Source organism: Gobius niger (genome assembly GCF_951799975.1).
Source record: "Gobius niger genome assembly, chromosome: 22".
In the NCBI taxonomy this organism is placed as follows: domain Eukaryota; kingdom Metazoa; phylum Chordata; class Actinopteri; order Gobiiformes; family Gobiidae; genus Gobius; species Gobius niger.
Window position 1 is genome coordinate 7518506 of NC_136873.1, and position 26450 is coordinate 7544955.

The following is a 26450-nucleotide window of genomic DNA, read 5'->3' on the forward strand; positions in this document are numbered from 1 at the left end:
GCGTCAAATTGGGGGCGCTGTTTCACTCCTTTCGCAAAAGCTAAGGAAACACTGTTGTGGTGTCTTGGTGTTTGTTACAGAGTGTTGCAGCATCAACTTTCACAGTTTTCTAACGTTTATTGCGAAGGTTGTTGACATCAACAAAGATACATGTTAAAAATTGACTTATAAAAGAATTTATGCTGAACTGACACTTTCAAAATTATCTAATGTGGAATTTTCTTTGAGTGAACGAAGGAATGAGGCAAAGTCACTGTAGGTGCTGTAGATACTGGTGTTTTTTTTTTTTACATTTTGCACTATATTGCTACAATTGTTGATTTTGTTCTACTAAAACATTTGTTTTAATATAGCATGTTATTTGCGTAGATAGAATCAAATGTATAATAAATCATAAAATAAAGTAACTTATTATTTGCAGTTATATGTGTTTCACGCTTGACATCGCCGTGTTTGGCCCGCGACCCACAGGCACTTTTTCATTTTGGCCCTCGGAGACAAAACGTTTGGGCCCCCCTGGTCTAACGATTGATAACAATCCTGATTAAAGGTCCCTTCTCGACAGTAGAGTTGGGATTCGAATCCCCGACCTTCCGATCATGGGACGACTCACTCTACCGGTGTATTGTGGGCCATGTCCTGCTGGTGAGGTGCAGAGTTTCCTGTTGTACCTGTGACTCGTAGGGCAGGAAGGCGATGTTGATCTCCGTCAGCGTCTTGGTGACTTTGGAGGTGCGGCTCTTGACCAGCTCGTTGAACAGAGGGTCGGGGCACGCTGAGGAGAGAGGCCCACGTTACCACACTGGCCCACACAGGTCCCCATCACTACACCGGCCCACGTTACTTACAGTCAGTGAAGAAGACGTGCGCCGCCTTGTATTTGGATGTGTGGGCGTCTTTGAAGTCTCCCATCAGAGTGTGGACCGACTGGACAGAAGGACACAGGTTTCCAACAGTGGCCCACAATCACAAAAACTCTTACTGGTCAATCAAAAGGCACATTATTTAAAATTTTAAACATTTGTTGTCATATAAATTGCTGTTTAACACAAGAATGACAATTAAAGTGCTTGTTAAAGGGTTAGTGCTCGATCGTCTGCTCCGGAGGGACAGTCTGCTGTGAAAACGTGAGATATCATGACACAAATTAAGGTTAGGGCCAGGGAAATGGTTAACCTCTTAACTCCCGCCTGAACCGAGAGGATCTTTTTTCCTCACGTCATCAGACATTTTTTTTCCAACATTTTTTTGTTGGGTGTTCAACTCTTTTTTGTAACTTTTTTGTAATTTTTTATCACATTTTTGTCATTTTTTCGTCCATTTTTTTGTCCATTTTTAATCAATTTTTTGTCACATTTTTGTCACTTTTTTGTCACTTTTTTGTCACTTTTTTGTCATTTTTTAGTCAATTTTTTATCATTTTTTTTTATTTTTTTTGTCACATTTTGTCACATTTTTGTCATTTTTTCGTCCATTTTTTTGTCCATTTTTAATCAATTTTTTGTCACATTTTTGTCATTTTTTTGTCATTTTTTAGTCAATTTTTTATCAATTTTGTATCAATTTTGTATCAATTTTTTTAATTTTTTTTTGTCGCATTTTGTCACATTTTTGTCATTTTTTCGTCATTTATGTGTCAATTTCTTGTGACATTTTTGTGACATTTTTGCCACTTTTTCATAAATTTTTTGTCACTTTTTTGTCAATGTTTTCTCACTTTTTTGTCACATTTCCATCTTGTTTTGTTGCTATTTTCACAGCTTTTTTCCAGAAGCTTTTGCACTGGGGTAAAGCCAAATTGGAGAAAATGTGCTCGGTTCAGGTGGGAGTTAAAGGGTTAACCTTAAGGATTAGGATTATTTGTATTTTTAGACAAACCAACTCATAGATCTATACAAACTCACAGCAGACCGTCCCTCCGGAGCACACGATCTAGCACTAACCTTGTTAAAGTCATCAGTAATTCCCTCATTGACTGCCCATGACGTTTATAGACGTCAACTGAAATCCGAACGTTGACCGCCAATGACGTCTATACACGTCAATTAGGTTTTTCAATGGGCCTTGAGCATGTCTGGCTCCAATCTTAGTTGTGCTGCCTAATGCTGCCACCCAGTGTCTCAATAAAAGAACTACAAGTTATTTTATTGAGTCACTAGGTGGCAGCATTGCTCTGTCGTTTTCTCAGCTTTTTGGTCAGAAAACAGCATTTTGGATGATTTTGCCTGTTTTCTACGGACAATTACTAAAGAATGGAAAGAGGTACAAACAAACTCTTTCTTTTAGATGAAAGAAGAGAGTGTAGTCTTTCTTTCGGTGGATTTTGTGTTGACATAGACCCAGACCGGAATTTTCTGTGGATCTTGAAAAAACAGTTAAAATCCTGACAAACCTGTAGCAGTGGGGCCAACATTGCTACACTGGCCCACATTACTACACAGGCCCACATTACTACTACATGTAAAAGCTCTTTCCCTTGTGTGCCAGAGTGGGTCAACGTCTGGTCAGGCTGTACCTTCTCGGTGGGCGTGATCAGGTAGATGGCCTCCAGGCTGGGCAGGGGCTCTCTCCTCTTGTTGATGTCCTCCACAACTGCACACAAACACGCATGAGGAAAGACACGTCCCGTTTAAAAACACGGGGTCGGGGTTACGTACTGGTGATGCCCTCCGTCATGATGTCCGTCATCTTGCAGCAGGACGACAACATCCTCATGCTCAGCTGGTCCACGATCAGAGCCTGTAGACAACGAAGCAACCATGTTTTATACCAGAAACCATCAAGACATCACTTTATCTGGCACATTGCCTCTATTGTACGGAGCCCTGGAAGTGACATCAGACAAAAAAAATTGGGGGGGTGAAAAAATAAAATGTAAAAAAAAAATAACACCACAAATTATCTCAGGGGAACAAGATAATTATCTCGGGGGGGAAAAAGAAGATATATGAAAAATTATAATTTTTTTGTTGGTTTTTTACACCACTAATTATCTCGGGGGAAAGTGATGGGTATTTTTTTTTTAATTTAAAACCTTTTTTTTTTTTTTTTTGAAGGAATATAAAAAATATATAATATATTCTCCCGAGAGAAATATCTTGGTCCCCTGAGATAATGTGTGGTGTGTTGTTGTTTTTTTATATTTCTTAAAAAATTAGTGGTGTCAAATGTTTTTTGTTTTTTTTCAAGTAATATTTAAAAAAAAAACAACACAAGGGAACAGGGGAACAGGGGACCGAGATAATTATCTCGGGGGGAAAAAGAAGATATATGAAAAATTATAAAAAATTTTGTTTGTTTTGTATACCACTAATTATCTCGGGGGAATGTGATGACTATCTCAGGGTTAATTTTTTTTTTGAAGAAGAAGAAGAAATATTAAAAATATATAATATATTCTCCTGAGATAATTATCTTGTTCCCCTGAGATAATGTGTGGTGTGTTTTTTTAATATTTCTTAAAAAAAAAATAAAAAAAATGTTTTACACCGAGATAATTGTCTCGTTCCCCCGTTTTTCACCCCCCAAAAAAATTGGAATTAAAAGATATATAAAAATGTTTTTAAAAAAAATAACACCACAAATTATCTCAGGGGAACGAGATAATTATCTCAGGGTTAATTATTATTATTTTTTCATTTAAAAACTTTTTTTTTTGAAGAAATATAAAAAATACATAATATATACTCCCAAGATAATTATCTTGTTCCCCCTGAGATAATGTGTGGTGTTTTTTTTTTTCTGTTTCTTAAAAAAAAAAAAAATTACCCCGAGATAATTGTGAGATTTTTTTTTTTTTTACTTATTATTTTTATATTTCTTCCAAACAATTTACTAAATAATTAATTTTTTTCACCCCTCACAATTTTTTTTTGTCTGATGTCACTTCCAGGGCTCCGTACTACAGTCATTGTCCTTGAAGGTCATTTTTCTCTCTAAACTCACCTTCCATTCCCCCTTCTTCTTCACCTTCTTGATCACATCGTTCATAATCTCTGCAAAAGACAAAGACATAAACCGTGTGAGAAAACCCAAATATACAGAGATTTTTACAATGTAGCATTTCTTTTGTAAACGAGGGCCATTAAAGGTTTGTAGTCGAGTCCTCAAATGGCCGACGTTTGGAAGAATGGGAATAAATCAAGGTCAGATGGATGAGTAACGGCCCAAAAGGAGAAGAGCCTGGAACAAAGTCACACCTGACCTTCACAAGTCGGTTACTGTAGAGCACAAACTCCAGAGTATGTAAAAGGGGAAAAAAAAGTACATAACTCCAGCCCATTCCTGTGTGGAGTAATGATGTTTTAAAGAATAACCAGATTGCTCATTGTAGCCACTAGGGGGCATTACAATAAAAAAAGGAAGGAGTTCCACACGTGTACAGCAGAAGGCACTGACATAATAAGAGCTCATGATATGAACAACACATTATATTTATGTATTGACCTTTATTTAACCAGGATAGTCCCACTGAGATTAGGAATCTCTTTTTCATGGGAGTCCTGAACCTATTGTACATGTTTTTAGTGGTAGGGGAAACTGGAGGAAACCTACGCAGACACAGGGAGAACATGCAAACTCCACACAGAAAGGCCCCCGTCCAGGTGGGAATCGAACCCGGACCTTCTAGCTGTGAGGTGTGCGCAATAACCACTGCGCCACCGTGCCGCCCAAATAGAGCCATGTGGTAAATGGACAGTCTGCCCCAGGGCGGCTGTGGCTTCAATAACAGCTTACCACCACCGAGAGTAAATGAATACTTACTACTATGTAGTACTTTGAGGAACTTGTGACACAGGCTTGTGAAGTGCAATACAAGTGTAAGTATGGGCTTTGGGGATTCATTTATTGTAAATATTTTCTCTGTTATTAGCCGTGGGGGCTGAATTTCGACGTTTTCGGAGTTTGACACCCCTGATTTAGACCATTTCCAGACCCGAATTTGTTTTGACCCAGCCAATAAAACACTTTACAAATGGAATTTGTCATAAGAATAATGCGGCAGGTTAGTGCCTCCGATCCCTGTCAAATAATGATCAGGGAAATGATCAATGAACATTTTCTTTTTGGAGATTTATTTTAAAAAACTGCCTCTTCCACAGAGCTGCATCGTGTCATACAAGGGGGCGTGGCCTTGCTGTATCTCCGGGTCCAAACTGTTGAGACTTCAGAAACAAACTGTAGCGATGGGTCGATGATACCCCTTCAAAATAGCCTCACACTGTGTCACACTGTGTTGGTCGGCTCATAGGCGCCATCTAGTGGTGAAAGGCCATTGCAGCAAAACTCATTTACTCTCATTCACAAATATGAACCAGATTGTCAGGATTGGGCTGTTTGACAACGGAGAGTGATCATTTAGAAAGAGGAAAACAGAAGCAATGAATGAGAAGTATCAGTGATAAAAACCATCTGAAAATGAAGTCCCAGAGCAGGATTTAATAAAGGATTGTGCCTGTGACAATAATACAGCACCAAACATGTTTTTGCTTTTGTTTACCAGTGGAGGTTAAAGCAAACGACGACACCATCATAGTCCATCATCTGACTCAAACTCACAACCCTCTGATTATTGTAAAAAATATAACGAAAAAAGTGACAGAAATATGAGGAAAAAGTAGCAAAAATATGAGAAAAAAGGGACAAAAATATGAGAAAAAAAGTAGCAAAAATATAAGAAAAATATGAGAAAAAAGTGACAGAAATATGAGAAAAAAGTTGCAAAAATATGACGTAAAAGTCACAAAAATATGAGAAAAAAGTGACAGAAATATGAGAAAAAAGTGACAGAAATATGAGAAAAAAGTGACAGAAATATGAGAAAAAAGTAGCAAAAATATGACGTAAAAGTCACAAAAATATGACAAAAAGTAGCAAAAATAAGAGAAAAAAGGAACAAAAATCTGACAAAAATATGAAAAAAAGTAGCAAAAATATGAGAAAAAAGTGACAGAAATATGAGAAAAAAGTAGCAAAAATATGACGTAAAAGTCACAAAAATATGAGAAAAAAGTGACAAAAATATGAGAAAAAGTAGCAAAAATATGAGAAAAAAGTAGCAAAAGTATGACGAAAACGTAGCAAAAATACGAGAAAAATATGAGAAAAAAGTGACAGAAATATGAGAAAAAAGTAGCAAAAATATGACGTAAAAGTCACAAAAATATGACAAAAATATTATCAAATTACTGTCATATTTTGCCACATTTCTGTCACTTTTTGTTGCGTTTTTGCCGCTCTCCTCACAGAGCTACGTGTACAACAACTCTACTGCACTATGTCTATGTTTTTGCGTCGCACTTCAATATGGACGTGACAGAGACGGCTCTTCTATCATCTATTGAATCATGTCGGTTTTCATGTTTTCAGTCCCTTCTTCAGTTCGTGCGTGTTTCCCGTGACCCTCAGAAAGGCTAAATGACCTTTGACCTTTGCCGTCCATGTTTAGACGGGTGAATGTTGGCGTCCGCTCTGGTTTGTACTGGCTCTTCTGCTCTTATGTAACTACAGCCTCCTCTCTCTCCCTCTGCAGGAGCTTTCAAAACGTCGAGTCAGGATTTGGACTCGCTGAAAGTAAAACGGGAACAGAGCTAATATTTCCTGACTGTAAATCTGTCTGACATTGTAAACAAAATAAAACATTTGTGATGCTATTAAGCTAAGTACACGGCGATATTGCGGATGAGGAAAGAAAGCAGTGAAGGATGGAGGAGAAGCACAAAGGGCTCACGGCTTGTTATCCTGGAGCGTAATTCAACAAAAGTGGACGCTTAGTTTGGCATTATCCAAATCTAAAAGCTTCTCGACTGGAGAGCAAGGGTGTAACGAATGCCTCTTTTGAAAGCTAAGACCGACAAAGCTGGTCCTGACTTGTTTTTGTTTCGTTTTTGCTGTGTTTTCGTCTCTTTTTGGTCATGTTTTTGTTGATTTTTCTGTGGCTTTTTGTTGCTCTTTTAAAATGTGAGGAAAAAGTGACAAAGATATGAGAAAAAAGTGACAAAAATATGAGAAAAAAGTGACAAAAATATAACAAAAAAGTGACAAAAATATGATGAAAAAGTGACAAAAATATGACAAAAATCTGAGGAAAAAGTTACAAAAATATGACAAAAAAGTGACAAAAATATGACAAAAATATGACAAAAAAGTGACAAAAATATGATAAAAAAGTGACAAAAATCTGAGAAAAAAGTGACAAAAATATGAGAAAAAAGTGACAAAAATATGACGAAAAAGTGACTAAAATATGAGAAAAAAGTGACAAAAATATGAGAAAAAAGTGACGGAAATATGAGAAAAAAGTGACAAAAATATGAGAAAAAAGTGACGAAAAAGTGACGAAAATATGACGAAAAATTGATGAAAAAGTGAGAAAAATATGAGAAAAAAGTGACAAAAATATGATGAAAAAGTGACAAAAATATGAGAAAAAAGTGACAAAAATATGAGAAAGAAGTGACAAAAATATGACAAAAAAGTGACAAAAATATGAGAAAAATATGAGAAAAAAGTGACAAAAATATGACAAAAATGTGACAAAAATATGACAAAAAAGTGACACAAATATGAGAAAAATATGAGAAAAAAGTGACAAAAATATGATGAAAAAGTGACAAAAATATGACAAAAATCTGAGGAAAAAGTGACAAAAATATGAGAAAAAAGTGACAAAAATATGACAAAAAAGTGACACAAATATGAGAAAAATATGAGAAAAAAGTGACAAAAATATGACAAAAATGTGACAAAAATATGACAAAAAAGTGACACAAATATGAGAAAAATATGAGAAAAAAGTGACAAAAATATGATGAAAAAGTGACAAAAATATGACAAAAATCTGAGGAAAAAGTGACAAAAATATGAGAAAAAAGTGACAAAAATATGACAAAAAAGTGACACAAATATGAGAAAAATATGAGGAAAAAGTGACAAAAATATGACAAAAATGTGACAAAAATATGAGAAAAAAGTTACAAAAATCTGAGGAAAAAGTTACAAAAATATGAGAAAGAAGTGACAAAAATATAACAAAAAAGTGACAAAAATGTGACAAAAATATGAGAAAAAAATGACCAAAAAATGACAAAAATATGACAAAAATATGACAAAAAAGTGACTATAATATGACAAAAAAGTAACAAAAATGTGACAACAATTTAGAGTTTTCGTTTGCGTTTTTGCTGCTCTTTTGACACTTTTTTTTGCCCTGTTTTCGTCACTCTTTTTGTCACATTTTTGCTTGCGTTTCCATCCTCTTTTCCGTCGCTATTGTCATGCATTTATTTTTGTTTGCAATTTTTACATTTGGGTAAAGCCAAACAGGATAAAAAGCGCTCGTTTCAGGGGGAGCTGAACCAGAATACAGCCAGTGACGTCCCCGTTTCCATGTTTTGAATAAACCGGCTAATGCATCATCGTTTCTGAAATCCATGATGCTGCGGCTCCGTCTGACTTTCATCCGGCTCGTGAAGGTTGTTGGAGGCTGTTTCCTGGGGAGACGTGGCTGCAGTTCTGAATCTCTGAGCTAAAGATCCTGATTTGAACTGCAATCATTCGGCCTGGATTTACCGCAGGTCAGTCAATAGCAGTGAAGAGTTCTGACTCAGCAGAATTGAATGGTAAAGTGTCTTGCCCCAGGACACAACAAGAGTATCAACGGGCTAGAGCTTGGACAGGCAGAATACACGCTTTTCCTATTCTTAACAAAGAGCAAATACAAAAAGCCGACGTGGATGGCTGACCAGTGACTGGGCAATGGGATTTTACTTCTAGCAAATCTTTTGTTCAAGAAAGAGAAAGATTTGAATGAGTGCAAAACCAATTCCCAGTAAATGGGGGAACAGCAGGACGGGCTGTCAAGTGTCCCGCTTTAACCTGTTGACCCCCTCCTGAACCGAGCACATTCTGTCCAGTCTGGCTTTACCCGAATCTAAAAGTTCTTGAAAAACGAGACTTAAATGATGAACACGCAACAAAAATACCACAAAAAAAATATAAAAATGCGACCAAAACATGATGAAAATATGACAAAAACATGATGAAAATATGACAAAAATATGACAAAAATGTGATGAAAATATGATGAAAATATGACAAAAATGTGACAAAAATATGACAAAAAAATGACGAAAATATGACAAAAATGTGACGAAAATATGACAAAAATGTGACGAAAATATGACAAAAAAATGACGAAAATATGACAAAAATGTGATGAAAATATGATGAAAATATGATGAAAATGTGACAAAAATATGACAAAAAAATGACGAAAATATGACAAAAATGTGACGAAAATATGACAAAAAAATGACGAAAATATGACAAAAATGTGATGAAAATATGATGAAAATGTGACTAAAATATGATGAAAATGTGACTAAAATATGATGAAAATGTGACTAAAATATGATGAAAATGTGACAAAAATATGACAAAAATATGACAAAAATGTGACAAAAATGTGACGAAAATGTGACAAAAATGTGACAAAAATATGACGAAGATATGACAAAAATGTGATGAAAATGTGATGAAAATCTGACGAAAATCTGACAAAAATCTGATGAAAATCTGACAAAAATGTGACGAAAATATGACAAAATGTGACAAAAATGCAACAAAAAATTGTTACAAAATGCGACGAAAAAGTGACAAAAATACGACAGAAATGCAGCAAAAACAAACCTTTTTAAAAGTGACGGCAACAACCAGGACAAAGATCCGTTTAGATCATCTGAAAGCTACGACCTTCAAAACTGATCCTCTTTTTCCATTTCATCTTTACCGCTTTATTGTTGCACTTTCATCCTTGTTTTCTTCTCGTTTTTGTTTCATGCTTTTTTCAAGAAGCCTTTCAAATCAAACTGGAGAAAAAGTGCTCAGTTCAGGTGGGGGTTAGGAGGTTAAACCAGTGCCTTGGGGAAAAAAGAAAATGCAGTTTAGCTGGAGGAAACCTTTGCAGACACGGGTCTAAACTACAGGGTTGTGGCCATATGTGGCTTAAACCTGCTGAATGATATGGCCCGTGTGTGGAGCATGTATCCTGTCGGGTGGATCAGTTTACTCAGCTGGGCCCGTGTTTGCTCAGCTCCTTCCTCTTTGCTGCCTGACCGCGGAGCTCCTGCAGGGTTTGCTTTATCACCGGGAAGGCACAAAGGGAAAAGGGCATCGGCCTGTCTGCGGGTCCTTTGTCATTATCGCACTACTTTGCTGACACAGAACTTAAAAGTCCATCACGAAAGCTTCACTGTGAAAGATTTCATACTGTTTTGTTCTAGATATTCGTCTTTAGCGTGGACCTCTCCTCACCTGACCCAACACAATGAGACGACCGCAGTCCTATTCTAACTGATAATGCATCCATTAAAAAGGCAGCATCATAGTATAAATGACCAGTCACACACTCCTGCTTTTTGTACAGTGCTCTGAGTGCCTAGTGTAGGTGGAAAAGCGCTATGGAAGCTACAACTAAACCCGAGCGATCGTATGAAAACACGAAAAATAAGCATCAACCACATATAGACCAGTCCAAACCAGGTCTAAACCCTCCAAATCAGGTCTAAACCCTTCAAACCTGGTCTAAACCAGTCCAAACCAGGTCTAAACCCTCCAAATCTGGTCTAAACCAGTCCAAATCTGGTCTAAACCCTCCAAACCAGGTCTAAACCCTCCAAATCTGGTCTAAACCAGTCCAAACCAGGTCTAAACCAGTCCAAACCAGGTCTAAACCAGTCCAAATCTGGTCTAAACCCTCCAAATCTGGTCTAAAAAAGTCCAAATCTGGTCGAAACCAGTCCAAACCAGGTCTAAACCAGTCCAAATCTGGTCTAAACCCTCCAAATCTGGTCTAAACAAGTCCAAATCTGGTCTAAACCAGTCCAAACCAGGTCTAAACCAGTCTAAACCAGTCCAAACCAGGTCTAAACCAGTCCAAATCTGGTCTAAACCCTCCAAACCAGGTCTAAACCAGTCTAAACCAGTCCAAACCAGGTCTAAACCAGTCCAAATCTGGTCTAAACCCTCCAAACCTGGTCTAAACCAGTCCAAACCTGGTCTAAACCAGTCCAAACCTGATCTAAACCCTCCAAACCTGGTCTAAACCAGTCCAAACCTGGTCTAAACCAGTCCAAACCTGGTCTAAACCAGTCCAAACCTGGTCTAAACCAGACCAAATCTGGTCTAAACCAGTCCAAACCAGGTCTAAACCAGTCCAAACCAGGTCTAAACCCTCCAAACCAGGTCTAAACCCTCCAAATCTGGTCTAAACCAGTCCAAATCTGGTCTAAACCCTCCAAATCTGGTTTAAAAAAGTCCAAATCTGGTCGAAACCAGTCCAAACCAGGTCTAAACCAGTCCAAATCTGGTCTAAACCCTCCAAATCTGGTCTAAACAAGTCCAAATCTGGTCTAAACCAGTCCAAACCAGGTCTAAACCAGTCCAAATCTGGTCTAAACCCTCCAAACCAGGTCTAAACCAGTCCAAACCAGGTCTAAACCCTCCAAACCAGGTCTAAACCAGTCCAAATCTGGTCTAAACCCTCCAAACCTGGTCTAAACCAGTCCAAACCTGGTCTAAACCAGTCCAAACCTGATCTAAACCCTCCAAACCTGGTCTAAACCAGTCCAAACCTGGTCTAAACCAGTCCAAATCTGGTCTAAACCAGTCCAAACCTGGTCTAAACCAGTCCAAATCTGGTCTAAACCCTCCAAACCTGGTCTAAACCAGTCCAAACCTGGTCTAAACCAGTCCAAATCAGGTCTAAACCCTCCAGATCTGGTCGAAACCAGTCCAAACCAGTCCAAACCAGGTCTAAAACAGTCTAAACCAGGTCTAAACCCTCCAAATCTGGTCTAAACCCTCCAAATCTGGTCTAAACCAGTCCAAACCAGGTCTAAACCCTCCAAACCAGGTCTAAACCAGTCCAAACCAGGTCGAAACCAGTCCAAATCTGGTCAAAACCAGTCCAAATCTGGTCTAAACCAGTCCAAACCTGGTCTAAACCAGTCCAAATCTGGTCTAAACCAGTCCAAACCAGGTCTAAAACAGTCTAAACCAGGTCTAAACCCTCCAAATCTGGTCTAAACCAGTCCAAACCAGGTCTAAAACAGTCTAAACCAGGTCTAAACCCTCCAAATCTGGTCTAAACCAGTCCAAACCAGGTCTAAACCCTCCAAATCTGGTCTAAACCAGTCCAAATCTGGTCTAAACCAGTCTAAACCAGGTCTAAACCCTCCAAACCAGGTCTAAACCAGTCCAAACCAGATCTACACCAGTCCAAATCTGGTCAAAACCAGTCTAAATCTGGTCTAAACCCTCCAAATCTGGTCTAAACCAGTCCAAACCAGGTCTAAACCAGTCCAAATCTGATCTAAACCAGTCCAAACCAGGTCTAAAACAGTCTAAACCAGGTCTAAACCCTCCAAATCTGGTCTAAACCCTCCAAATCTGGTCTAAACCAGTCCAAATCTGGTCTAAACCAGTCTAAACCAGGTCTAAACCCTCCAAACCAGGTCTAAACCAGTCTAAACCAGTCCAAACCAGGTCGAAACCAGTCCAAATCTGGTCGAAACCAGTCCAAATCTGGTCTAAACCAGTCCAAACCTGGTCTAAACCAGTCTAAACCAGATCTACACCAGTCCAAATCTGGTCAAAACCAGTCCAAATCTGGTCTAAACCAGTCCAAACCAGGTCTAAACCCTCCAAATCCGGTCTAAACCAGTCCAAACCAGGTCTAAACCAGTCCAAATCTGGTCTAAACCAGTCCAAACCAGGTCTAATCCAGTCGAAACCAGATCTACACCAGTCCAAATCTGGTCTCAACCAGTCAAAACCAGGTCTAAACCCTCCAAACCTGGTCTAAACCAGTCCAAACCAGGTCTAAAACAGTCTAAACCAGGTCTAAACCAGTCCAACACTGGTTTAGACCTAAACCGGTACAAACTAGGTCCGAACCGGCCCAAACCTGCTCTCAACCCCAGTATGCTAGTCCAACCTGGATATTTTGAGTACTCCAAACTTGAACCGCATGGTAGCAATAGGCAGAATTAGAAACATGATTTGTGTGTCCATGTCAAAATTATTAATACAATTAGATGACCGCAGTCCTATTCTAACTGATAATGCATCCATTAAAAAGGCAGCATCATAGTATAAATACTTTGCCTGACCAGTCACCCACTCCTGCTTTTTGTGCAGTGCTCTGAGTGCCTACTGTAGGTGGAAAAGCGCTATTGAAGCTACAGCTAAACCCGATCGATCGTATGAAAACAAGAAATAAGCATCAATAAAGTCACTAAAACCATCAACCACATATAAACCAGTCCAAATCTGGTCTAAACCAAGTCTAAACCAGTCTAAACTAGGTCTAAACCAGTCCAAATCTGGTCTAAACCAGTCTAAACCAGGTCTAAACCAGTCCAAGCCAGGTCTAAACCAGTCTAAACTAGGTCTAAACCAGTCCAAATCTGGTCTAAACCAGTCTAAACTAGGTCTAAACCAGTCCAAAGGTCTAAACCAGTCCAAAGGTCTAAACCAGTCCAAATCTGGTCTAAACCAGTCTAAACCAGGTCTAAACCAGGTCTAAACCAGTCTCTTCAAAATCATGGGTTGGTCCTCCAAACGTTGCCATATCTGATTTGTAGAAAGCTCCTTCCACGTGTAGTAACGGCGGCCGCAGGTAAACAAACTACTGTAGATCCGGTAACCGAGCAGATCACTCCGCCGCAGCGTAGCTACAACCAGGAAGCTGATGCTGCTCAATGGTTGCTGGTTATGTTTCAAAAATGACTAGACTTAACATGTAGACGTAATGACTGTGATGTTTCCGCCTCCAAACTTGATGATGAGCAACAACCTGGTCCAAACGTTCAGCTCAAACATCATTTTTCATGCACAGTGGAATTCAGTGATGTGTGCGCTTCCCTTTAATGTTACTCCCTACACCATGTTTGTATTTTCTAAGCATTTTTTTTTTTTAATACAGGAGTCTCTGAGTTGCCTGCCTTAAACCAGCTCAAACCAGTCCAGCCAGACCTGATCTAAACCTGGTCGAAACAAATCGGCACGTCCTCCAAACCAGCAAAAAACTGCTCTAAATCAGCATAAACCAGTCCAGACCTGGTCTAAACTCGGTCTAAACCAATCCAAATCAGGTCTAAACCAGCCCAAGCCAGGTCTACACCAGTCTAAAGCAAGTCTAAATCAGTCCAAATCTGGACTAAACCAGTCTAAACTTGATCTAGACCAGTCTAAACTTGATCTAAACCAGTCTAAACTTGATTTAAACCAGTCTAATCTTGATCTAAACCAGTCTAAACTTGATTTAAACTGTCTAAACTTGATCTAAACCAGTCTAAACTTGATTTAAACTGTCTAAACTTGATCTAAACCAGTCCAAACTTGATTTAAACTGTCTAATCTTGATCTAAACCAGTCTAAACTTGATTTAAACTGTCTAAACTTGATCTAAACCAGTCCAAACTTGATCTAAACCAGTCCAAACTTGATTTAAACTGTCTAATCTTGATCTAAACCAGTCTAAACTTGATTTAAACTGTCTAAACTTGATCTAAACCAGTCCAAACTTGATCTAAACCAGTCTAAACTTGATTTAAACTGTCTAAACTTGATCTAAACCAGTCCAAACTTGATCTAAACCAGTCTAAACTTGATTTAAACTGTCTAATCTTGATCTACACCAGTCTAATCTTCATCTACACCAGTCTAATCTTGATCTACACCAGTCTAATCTTGATTTAAACTGTCTAATCTTGATCTACACCAGTCTAATCTTGATCTACATCAGTCTAATCTTGATTTAAACTGTCTAATCTTGATCTACACCAGTCTAATCTTGATCTACACCAGTCTAATCTTGATTTAAACTGTCTAATCTTGATCTACACCAGTCTAATCTTGATCTACACCAGTCTAATCTTGATTTAAACTGTCTAATCTTGATCTACACCAGTCTAAACTTGATTTAAACCAGTCTAATCTTGATCTAAACCAGTCTAAACTTGATTTAAACTGTCTAAACTTGATCTAAACCAGTCTAATCTTGATCTACACCAGTCTAAACTTGATCTAAACCAGTCTAAACATGATTTAAACTGTCTAAACTTGATCTAAACCAGTCTAAACTTGATTTAAACTGTCTAAACTTGATCTAAACCAGTCCAAACTTGATCTAAACCAGTCTAATCTTGATTTAAACTGTCTAATCTTGATCTACACCAGTCTAATCTTGATCTACACCAGTCTAATCTTGATCTAAACCAGTCTAAACTTGATGTAAACCAGTCCAAACCAGCATAATCCAGTCTAAACCAATCCAAGCCAGGTCTAACCCAATCCAAACCAGCATAAACCAGTCCAAACTAGTTCAACCCTCCTCTAGACCGGATATTCTGAGTATTACACACTTAGGCAGAGGAAACATGCTGGTCCATTCATTAAATGTAAACATGTTGTGTCTGGTCAGCCCGACACTGGACCAGCTGCTCTCACATTGTTCTATTGATTTGTTCAGGAGTCGTTTTCCACTCACTGTGAACTGCCCTGATGAACTGTGCCTGTAAACAGAGTCTGGAATCCACAAGAGCTTCACAAACACCACTGTAAAGGTTTGGAGGAACCCAGATTCAAAGGAAACAAAATGGTCCCAGTCGCTGTAGCGTTTAACCCTTTAATAGTTGCTCAGCCGTTTGGTAGAGTTCACTTTATCAGATCATGTTTCTAAGTCTGTCCATCTCGACCATGCGGTTCAAGTTTGTAATACTCAAAATATCCAGTTTGGACTAGGTTGGGGTTGAGAGCAGGTTTAGGCCGGTTTGGACCTAGTTTGGGTTGGTTTAGAGAAGTTTTGGACTGGTCTAGACCAGATTTGGACTGGTTTAGACCTGGTTTGGACAAGTATAGACCTGGTTTGGACTGGTTTAGACCAGATTTGGACTGGCTTAGACCGAGTTTAGACCAGGTTTGGACTGGTTTAGATCACATTTAGACTGGTTTTGATCATGTTTAGACTGGTCTATGACAACCTTTAGACTGGTTTTGAGCAAGCATAGACTGGTTTATACTGGCTTAGACCAGTTTAAGACTGATTTAGATCAGGTTTAGACTGGTTTAGATCAGGTTTAGACTGATTTAGATCATGTTTAGACTAGTTTAGATCAAGATTAGACTGGTTTAGATCATGTTTAGACTGGTCTATGACAACTTTTAGACTGGTTTTGAGCAGGTATAGACTGGTTTAGATCAGGTTTAGACTGATTTAGATCAGGTTTAGACTGGTTTAGATCAGGTTTAGACTGATTTAGATCATGTTTAGACTGATTTAGATCAAGATTAGACTGGTTTAGATCATGTTTAGACTAGTTTAGATCAAGATTAGACTGGTTTAGATCATGTTTAGACTGGTCTATGACAACTTTTAGACTGGTTTTGAGCAGGTATAGACTGGTTTAGACCAGTTTTAGACTGATTATGATCAGGTTTGGACCGGTATAAAAAATGTAAATGTCTCCCAAATGGTTAGAAAATAATGGCTGTGGGGATAACATTAAAGGGTTAAAACAATCACACAGAAACTAAAGCAGTAAAGAAACCACTATTGGACGATGCTCTAACTGTAGTACTGGCAAAACCACTTCACAATGATGGAAATGACACAATAGTCCATTTTCTTTGTGCAATAAAAGAGTAATAATGAGTGAAGAATGGACCGTTTAGTTCCGCCTCTTCGATCGAGTGCCCGTTACTGTAATCAACATCGCAGAAAGCCGACGGGAAAAGAGCTAAAGTGTTTGTGTAAAGCTGGAGGTGTCTGACTCAGGCTTAGCTTTAGCATCGCTACATCCCTTCCTCCCTGAAGCTAGCAGAGCGTGAATAACACCGCGTAGCTGCACTAGGTCACTGCACTGCCGGGGTAACATGGCGTGTGAAAAAGGCTATGGAATACATTCTAGCAAGTCACGTGACTGCTCGGGCGGCTTCTTCAGGCCACAGTCATTTATTTGGAATTGGGACTGGCACAATGGGCAGAAAGGAGCTCCATATCCAATACTATGTCATCTGATTAAAGGAAAGGCAGGCAAAAGGACAATCCATGTTTGATTTTCACTGCTGAGGAAGAATATCACATGTCAGCAGTGTGGCGTCATGCATACTGTAGTTCCGGCGGCCATTTTGAACACCGAAGTAGATTTACGCAGTACTACAACATGTAACAATATCTCAGGATATAAATGAAAGGCACTGATCAACAGCGGCATTTTTCTACTTGTGATCATTGCTCATGAACAAAACAGTAAAAACTCGGCCCCCGTTTGTCATGTCAGCAGAGTCTGAGTCAGTGTTTAAACTGCTAAAGATGCTAGCATGCTACCGGTTAGTAGTAGTAGTAGTAGGAAGAAGAAGAAGAAGAAGAAGAAGAAGAAGAAGAAGAGGAAGAAGAAGAAGAGGAAGAAGAAGAAGAAGAAGAAGAAGAAGAAGAGGAGGAAGAAGAAGAGGAAGAAGAAGAAGAAGAAGATGATGATTATTTATATAGCGCCTTTCACAGACATGGTCACAAAGCGCTTTACATGAGACAATTGAATATTCACTCCATACTCGGTGGTGGTAAACTACAGTTTCCCCTGGGGGAGACTGTCAGAAGCGCTTTCGCGACTCCACACGCCAACGGACCCTCTGACCACCACCACACATTCACCTCATTTGAATGTCAGAGCTGAGTTGTTGAAGCTAAATGCTAACCGGCCCAGGAGGCGGTGCACCGTTTCAGATGATCCGAGGAGACAGAGGGCAGCTACAGTTTCTCCATCCTCCAGGGTCATGCGGGTGGAGTGGCTGAAGGACAGCGAGATCATGGACCCGGCCGAGGACAGGAACTTCTACATCACCGTGGACCACAACCTGATCATCAAGCAGGCGCATCTGTCCCACACGGCCAACTACACCTGTGTGGCCAAGAACATCGTGGCCAAGCGCAAGAGCTCCACCGCCGTGGTCATCGTCTACGGATTTCCCATCAACCAGTGCTCCTCCTGTGACCAAAACAGTGAAGATGGCGGCCGCGACACAACCATCTTTCACCAAAGAAAAAAAAAGAGTGGTGCGCACTGAATGGGAGCTGCTGCCGGATGCTCTCTCATCCAATGCAATTTCTCCATCTGTGAGATCAATAAAGTACCATCTTATCTTATCTTAATATTTTTTATACCTAACTCTTAAGATAACGCCACTGTTGAGTGCTCACCTTGTGCTGAAAGGAGAACAGCTGTTTTAGAAGCCTCGACATCCTTTGCTCAGGCACTGGTTTTGTTTAGTAGAAAAGTCTAAAACTCTTCTTCAGATCAACAGAGCTCAAATACTTCATGCCACTGAGATGATTGTTTCTGTTCCCTTCACATTTCACGAGCTAAAGGCTCAGGCTTTGGTTTGACATAAAACCATTAGCGCTGAGTGATGATGTCATCAGGCCGCGCGGCTCTGTTGGACAGGTGTGAGGTCTGGCCAGCAGGGGGCAGGTGTCCCTATAGGTTTAGTTTGGAAACGTGAGCATATAAAGAAAAAATGCTTTTATTGTCCAAAGAAAATGTAGTCCATAGTTGTTTTTTAAAATAATAATAAAAATGAATAAATAAAATAAAGATTTTTTTTTAAGGCAACAAATAATCGTTTGAATAATCATGATTTAAAATTTTACAAAAATAATCGGGATTATTATTTTTTCTAGAATCGAGCAGCCCTACGTCAATGGCTTCAACACATAAACACATGCGTGACTCACATCTATGACACTGAGGAAATACTACAGTAACAGCCCTGACCTCTGTCACATGTTGTATCCAAGATGTTTGGAGTGTGGTTCAGAAGTCGGAGCTGAGTTGTTGAAGCTAAATGCTAACCGGTATCATGCTAACGCCTTACACACTGACTCAATTTGAACCATTTTGCATTTAAAAGACCTTATATTTGAGCAGCATCTGCTTCGTGGTTGTAAAAGCCAGTGTTTTTCAACCTTTGTCGAGCCAAGGCACATTTTTTTCATTTAAATAATCACGAGGCACCACCAGCAGAAAATGTTCTCATCAAAGTGTCTTGGCTAAGAACACCGTATAGTCTCACTCGCCACAATGCCTCAATACATCACTAATTCTCTTGTCTCAAAGAAATTAACTACCTGATATGGAAGAGTATAATATGGTTACTCTGCCGATCACTAGACAGCACAGACACTCGAAAACGGTACATTGTTTGTGGAAAATAATGCATTTGTTTAAAAAAAAAAAAACAGCTATAGGTGAGATTGGGTAATTTCCCAGTGGTATAAGCTATGCAGCGGCGGAGTGATCTGCTAGAAAATAGTCCCTCAAAATGCGATCGTTCATGTGATGCAGGTCAGTTATATTACAAAAAATTGCTCTATCTACACAGACATTTATCTGGTTAGTCTGGTGTTATAAGTGATTTGCCTCAGGTGCTCTGTGGAGCGGGTCACACTGTTTTTAATGCAGGCTAGCTGATACTATAGACATGCACTAGCCTTGCACAAGCCTAGCGCCACGAAACTCTTCAAAAATAAGAACTACATGAATTACAACAAAATATATCTCCATAAATCAGCAACACTCTGGATAACTAGGAAATGAGGCCCTGTGTCAAAAATCCTGAAACATCCCTTTAAGCTCAAACTTGGTTTCTTCTAGCGAAATAAGTCGGTGTCCGCCACCTTCATGAGCGTTTCAGACGACGGAGATACTGTTAATGCCTCTGTGTATCATGGAGCAATAAGATTTGTCACAGACAGTAAATACTCACCACTGCACCCTGAAGCCCTATTGTTGCGATATGGATATGATGTCAACAAATAGTGCGATAAATATAATGTGGCAATACGTTGTTATGATCCTTTTGTTTCCACCATTCCAGAGTCGATCTCCACTAAGGAAATACAGGTGTTGTGGTACAGAGAAGGCGATGGTGTCCTTCCACAGCAGTGAGGTCTATAATAAGAACAGGCTGGGAGGCGGTGGGGGATGGGGCAGGAGGACGGATCTACAGACGATGAATCAGCACTAAGGCACAGACGCGGAATCTGGCCTACGCACCAACACTCAATGAGATGAGAGCGGAGATGGAGAAGGTTCTGGAAAGCGGCGGTCATGATACAGAACGGAACATGAATCTGTCATGATGATGATAATAATGTGGCTTTCGGTTCTTAACCTCTTAACTCCCGCCTGAACCGAGAGGGTCTTTTTCCTCACGTCATCAGATTTTTTTCTCCATAATTTTTTTGGGGTATTCAACTCATTTTTGTCATTTTTTGTCATATTTTTTTCTCACATTTTTGTCAGTTTTTTGTAATTTTTTTGTCAAATTTTTATCACATTTTTGTCATTTTTTGTCTTTTTTTTGTCATTTTTTCGTCCATTTTTTATCGAATTTTTGTCATTTTTTTGTCATATTTTTGCAATTTCTTTGTCGAATTTTAATGACATTTTTGTCACATTTTTGTAATTTTTTCGTCACATTTTTGTCACATTTTTTGTCATTTTTTTGTTAAATTTTTGTAATTTTTTTGTCAAAATTTTATAATATTTTTGTAATTTTTTGTCACATTTTTGTCCTTTTTTGTCTTTTTTTTGGCCTTTTTTAGTCATTTTTGCAATTTCTTTGTCGAATTTTATCACATTTTTGTACTTTTTTTGTCACATTTTTGTCACATTTTTTGTCAGTTTTTTGGTAAAATTTTTGTAATTTTTTTGTCACAATGTTATCACATTTTTGCCATTTTTTGTCGAATTTTTATAATATTTTTGTCATATTTTTGTAATTTTTTGTCACATTTTGTCACATTTTTGTCATTTTTTCGTCCATTTTTTGTCAATTTCTTGTGACATTTTTGTGACATTTTTGCCACTTTTTCATCAATTTTTCGTCACTTTCTTGTCACATTTCCATCATTGTTTTCGTCTCAGTTCTCTCACTATTTTCTCACCTTTTTTCCAGAAGCTTTTGGATTGGGGTAAAGCCAAACTGGAGAAAATGTGCTCGGTTCAGGTGGGAGTTAAGGGGTTAAAGTGCGTTTGACAGGTTTTAATGCTTTTCATCATATGACTTATTCAGTTGAATAAAGCTGGACTCCTTTCCCATTGACTGAACATGGTCGGCACGGCAACAGTTTTAAACGGTTTACCTTCTTCTACGTCACTTCCTGTCAGTGTCCAATAGACACAGACGGCATCTCTGGAATCGCCCATATATGGTCATGTTTGAAAACAGTTACGGGGGAAAACAATCTTAACTTTCTCTAATTATTCAAAAACTACTTTAACAAACGCTGAATTATGAATATATTTTCTACTAAATATAGAAACAAAGACATGGAGAGGAGCAAAGTGGTTCAACAGCCCATAAATACATAAAAAAACAGAGAATCGGGCTAATGCTAACGGCTAGCGCTAGCTACGACTGCCGTTTTTTCACTTCTACTGAACAATCTGCTGTGAGAAAATATCCATATGGGCCCGATTTACACTTGACTTTATTTGTATGTGAAAAATAAGTTCATATTCCAGCAGAAAATGGCTAAAAAGAGTGGAAAAATGTTTCTCTAAAGATCATATTTTCCCCCTCGGCGAAGCCACGCCCCCTTCTGTATCTATAAGGAAGTGAAACTATAAACTATAAACATCACAAAATGGCCAAACTAAAGAAAACTTGGCACAATCTTTAGCAAAATCTTAAATATAATCGTGTTAACTATATTTTAGCAACAATTGTGTCTAATGTTTGTAGATTACTGATATAAATATGAGACAAAGCTTCCTGTCATTTCATGTTTTCATATAAAAATACAGCATTTTTTTCTTTTCGTGCCAAAATTGCCCATGTTTTCTGCTACAAATACTAATAATGTTTGCATTCATGGTTTTATTTTGTTGATTTATTAGTTAAAAATAATTTGAGATATCTTGTATAGTTTTTGTCTCTTTGAGCAGCACCAGTTCCTCATTAGCTTTAGCATTAGCTTGATCCTTGATTAGAGTCTTGCCGAGTCTTTATTGTAGATTTTTTTTACCAGTTTTTCCCGTCGAAGTCATGAATCAATCCTGACTGTGGTTTAATGGGATGTATTTAAACTTTACTTCATGGTTCTGTCGTCTCTTGTATAGTTTTAATAAGCAGTTTATAAGTGAAAGGCAGCGTTCACGTGACATCACAACATTCTAAAGAGCCCATAGTATAAAACTGAGGTGGAGCAACTGAAAATTTCCCGATGGTAACTACGGAACTGGCGAATTTCAGATTTTTCTTGTCTTCGTTTTTGGTTAATATCTCAGTCATGAGTGGGAGAATCCACATGAAACCAAAACAACTCAAAGTTCATTGTCTCCTCTGTCAGCACATGTGAACCAATGTGTCTGCGTACACTGGTGTGTGAATGAGAGCATGAATGGGTGACTGGATCCTTGCTGTAAAGCGCTGTGAGTGCCTAATGTAGGTGGAAAAGCGCTGTATAAGTTGAGACCATTTACCATTTTACCAAAGTCCAATTATTTCCTCATAAAGGCGTCCAAAAGTGGTGACAATATTGAAAAACATGAGCGTGACGTTCAATGGGAAGGACTTTGAGGATTGTGAGTCCAATCACCGGCAAATTCTGATGAGGAAAAACATTTCTTACAAAAACTGTATTTCTCCCACAGAGTTGTATTAGCCCCTGCTCCACCGACATTATGACGTCCTCACATTCTAAATCGTAGATATTTTAAAAAATCCCTCTGAAAAACGTGGTGAGGTCGTTGCCTGAGTTTTGGAGAAAACAGCCTCCCGATCGATCTACGTTCCCGCCCTCACCTATGGTCATGAGATTTGGGTCATGACCGAAAGGACGAGATCGCGAATACAAGCGGCCGAAATGAGTTTCCTTCGCAGGGCGGCTGGGGGTGAGGAGCTCAGTTACCCGGGAGGAGCTCGGAGTAGAGTCGCTGCTCCTTCACGTTGAAAGGAGCAGCTGAGGTGGCTCGGGCATCTGTTCCAGATGCCTCCTGGTCGCCTCCCGCGGGAGGTGTTCCAGGCATGTCCTAGTGGGACAAGGCCTCGTGGAAGGCCCAGGACACGGTGGTGGGACTATGGATGATGGAAGGATGGATGGTTGAAGGATGGATGGATGGAGGGATGGATTGATGGATGGATGGGCCCCTAAAGTGCAGTTGCGCCTGCACATGTACATATATTCAGCCACTTCTTTAGCCACTGCCGTCTCCCAAAAAGGACATTTAGATCAAAACGTCATCTCAGTCACTGCTCCACACGGGACCAAATATGTGAATATTACTGAATGAATAAGTGTGGGAAAACACTAGCAGACAAAATGTCATAAATAAGCATAGCACAGGGTAAGTTTCCCTCATACTCTGCCATCAACTATTAACACTGACCACTGCGTCACATATCTATGTTTCCACCTGTCTCGCCTTAAGCAATGTCTCTTAGGTAAAGACAGTCAGTCAGGCACGACAAATCCACGGCACTATGATGAACGCACTCTGATCTATCCATTTATGACACCAATGAAATCCAGGAGGGCTCACATGTGCGGGAATGAAGCACGTGACATTGTTTCAAACCTAAAAAAAGTCAGTTTTGTAATTGTATCCCATAGAATTACACCTTCTCCTCCACCTCCATATGGATTTAAGACTCTTGCTTTATGTGAATGCAACTCAACATACTCATCATGTAACGCATTAGCAAATAATCTGATATTTTATTGTAGCATGCGTGTGCGATTTTACCAGAGTGCCATTATTTGTTTGTAGTTTGATGAATTTCATTTTAGCCCTTTTTTTTTTTTCATTTTTTTTTTTTAACCCCTTAACTCCCACCTGAACCAAGCACATTTTCTCCAGTTTGGCTTTACCCCAGTCCAAAAGCTTCTGGAAAAAAGCTGAGACGAAACAATGACGGAAATGGGACAAAAAAGTGGCAAAAAATTGACGAAAAAATGACAAAAATGTGACAAAAATTTGATAAAAATTTGACCAAAAAAATAACAAAAATGTGACAAAAAATGACAAAAAATTGACATAAAAATGACAAAAATGTGATAAAAATTTGACAAAAAAATGTCAAAAAATTGACAAAAAAATGACAAAAAATTGACAAAAATTTGAAAAAAAATGACAAAAATGTGACAAAAAATGACAAAAAATTGACAAAAAAATTACAAAAAATTGACAAAAAAATTACAAAAATTTCTACAAAAATTGACTTAAAAATTTACAAAAATGAGTTGAATACCCAACGTACGAAAAAAATGTGATGACGTGAGGAAAAATATCGTCTCGGTTCAGGCGGGAGTTAAGAGGTTAAGAATTACGTCGGCTACTATTCCTATTTCTCACGGTGTGACCCGAGCGGGGGTCACGAATCCCTTTTACTGTTAAAATGGGGGTTTGCGGCGCCAAAAGCTTGAGAACCACTGATCAAACGTCCACAATTCATTCTAAACAACAAATCCTCCAAATGGCAACAAAATAAAACGCATATACATAAACCTGGCTCTATCCATGATCTACATATAGCCTTTTTGGCCTTTTCTTATTGCACATATTACCCATAATGCCTTATTCCCATATGAAGACAGGCCTGCAGTGTCCTCCCCTTTCCCCCCAGACCTCCACCTTGACTCCACAAACCGGCCCACAATGCCACACGACACAGGTCTCCCCCTATATAACCGTCTTCTCCCTATATCTTCACAACCCACCACAATGTTGCCATAAATCTCACGCTCGGTCCACGCACTGCACCGGTTTGACCCGCCTCTACACCTCCTCCTCCTCCTCCTCATCCATCCATCCTCGAGCTCGGGCCCTGCATCCCCCCCCCCCCTCCACCCCCTCCACGCACACACACTCTCCCTCCCTCTCCCCCCATCGGCAGACGAGTGGTGCAGAGGCAGCAGCTCCACCATTTCCCCCCGTGTGCGTAAAGCGTATACGTCGCGCGGTCCGGGTTTTAGCGCGTTTGGGGCGACGAGGGCGCGGTGTGTACGCGTCGCTTTTTTTTTTTTTGACGCATACATGCACGGGCTCCACGCGCGCCGGGGCCTGCGTTTGTCTCGGGGAGGAGCCCTGTGGTGTTTTCGGATGTTGGTTCACGCCATCGCGCTTTCACGAGCCGCGCGTAAAAAGAGCAGCGGGCCGTGTCCAAACGCACACTTCGCGCGCCCCGCTTTCGACGTTAAACCTGGGGATAGGGGGGGGGGGGGGGGGGGGGTAAAGGGCGGGCGGAAGGGAGCGGGGAGCGGGCTGGATGTGCCTCACCCCCCCTCCCCCCCTAGACGCCATCCCAATGAAATCAAAATGGAAAAAAAGGCACCCATTGAAGCTAATAAAGGGATTACGCAACGGTGGATGCGAGGAGGCCACCGCGCTGGAGGTTATCCGGTTTGACCAGCCTTCGTCCCCCAACCATCCCCACCATCCTCATCCTCCCCCAGATGCTCGATGTTCATGTCCAAACGTAAAACGTAAAACAGAGCTCGTGGGGAAACCCGATTACGCGCGCGCCACATGCATATAAACGTCAAAAAATCAAGAACTTACTCTCGCCGACCACCGCCTTTAGTCCGATCGGAGCCATGATGGTGCAGCGACTGTAGTGCGGACCCTTCCTCCTCAGGCAGGCTCGCTTGGATGGATGTACGCTTCCTCCCTCCCCCCCCCTCCTCTTGCTTACGGTGCGTGCGCGTGCGTGTGGGCAGGTTCACCCCATGTGCGTCTCAAGGGGAGGAGAGAGAGAGAGAGGGAGGGAAAGGGAAGGAGGGAGGGAGGGAGAAGGCTGGAGTGGTGACGTCACTGCGCAATGGCACGGTATTGGCTGCGCGCGGACGAGACCAGGAACGAAACAAGTGATGTTAATCTGCTGTGAGTTTGTATAGATCTATGAGTTGGTTTGTCTAAAAATACAAATAATCCTAATCTTTAAGGTTAACCCCTTAACTCCCACCTGAGCCGAGCACTTTTTCTTCAGTTTGGCTTTACCCCAGTCCAAAAGCTTCTGGGAAAAAGGTGGGAAAATAGCGACAGAACTGAGACAAAAACAATGATGGAAATGTGAGAAAAAAGTGAGAAAACATTGACAAAAAAGTGACGAAAAATTGATGAAAAAATTACGAAAAAATGATTAAAAATTGACCAAAAAAATAGCAAAAATGTGACGAAAAAATGATGAAAAAATTTCAAAAATGTGACCAAAAAAGTACAAAAAATTGATTAAAAATTGACAAAAAAAATTGCTAAAAATGTGACAAAATGTGACGAAAAAATTACAAAAAAATTACAAAAAAATGAAAAAAATTACAAAAAATTGATTAAAAATTGACAAAAAATGTGACAAAAAATTGATTAAAAAATGACAAAAAAATG

The 26450-nt window shown here is 39.6% G+C and overlaps 1 protein-coding gene across 2 annotated transcripts in view; it reads right to left on the minus strand.

Annotated features, from left to right (window-relative positions):
• Positions 1–25741, minus strand: part of stxbp1a (syntaxin binding protein 1a) — a 60514-nt gene extending 34773 nt beyond the window's left edge. For both annotated transcript variants that reach the window (XM_079581267.1, XM_079581266.1), the window contains exons 1-6: positions 25629–25741; positions 3946–3995; positions 2658–2739; positions 2516–2592; positions 849–927; positions 672–775 (exon numbers count right to left, since the gene is read on the minus strand). In XM_079581267.1, coding sequence (XP_079437393.1) covers positions 672–775; positions 849–927; positions 2516–2592; positions 2658–2739; positions 3946–3995; positions 25629–25665 — 429 coding nt within the window. In that variant the 5' untranslated portion in view covers positions 25666–25741. The remainder of the gene's footprint in view (positions 1–671; positions 776–848; positions 928–2515; positions 2593–2657; positions 2740–3945; positions 3996–25628) is intronic.
• Positions 25742–26450: the final 709 nt, after the last annotated feature.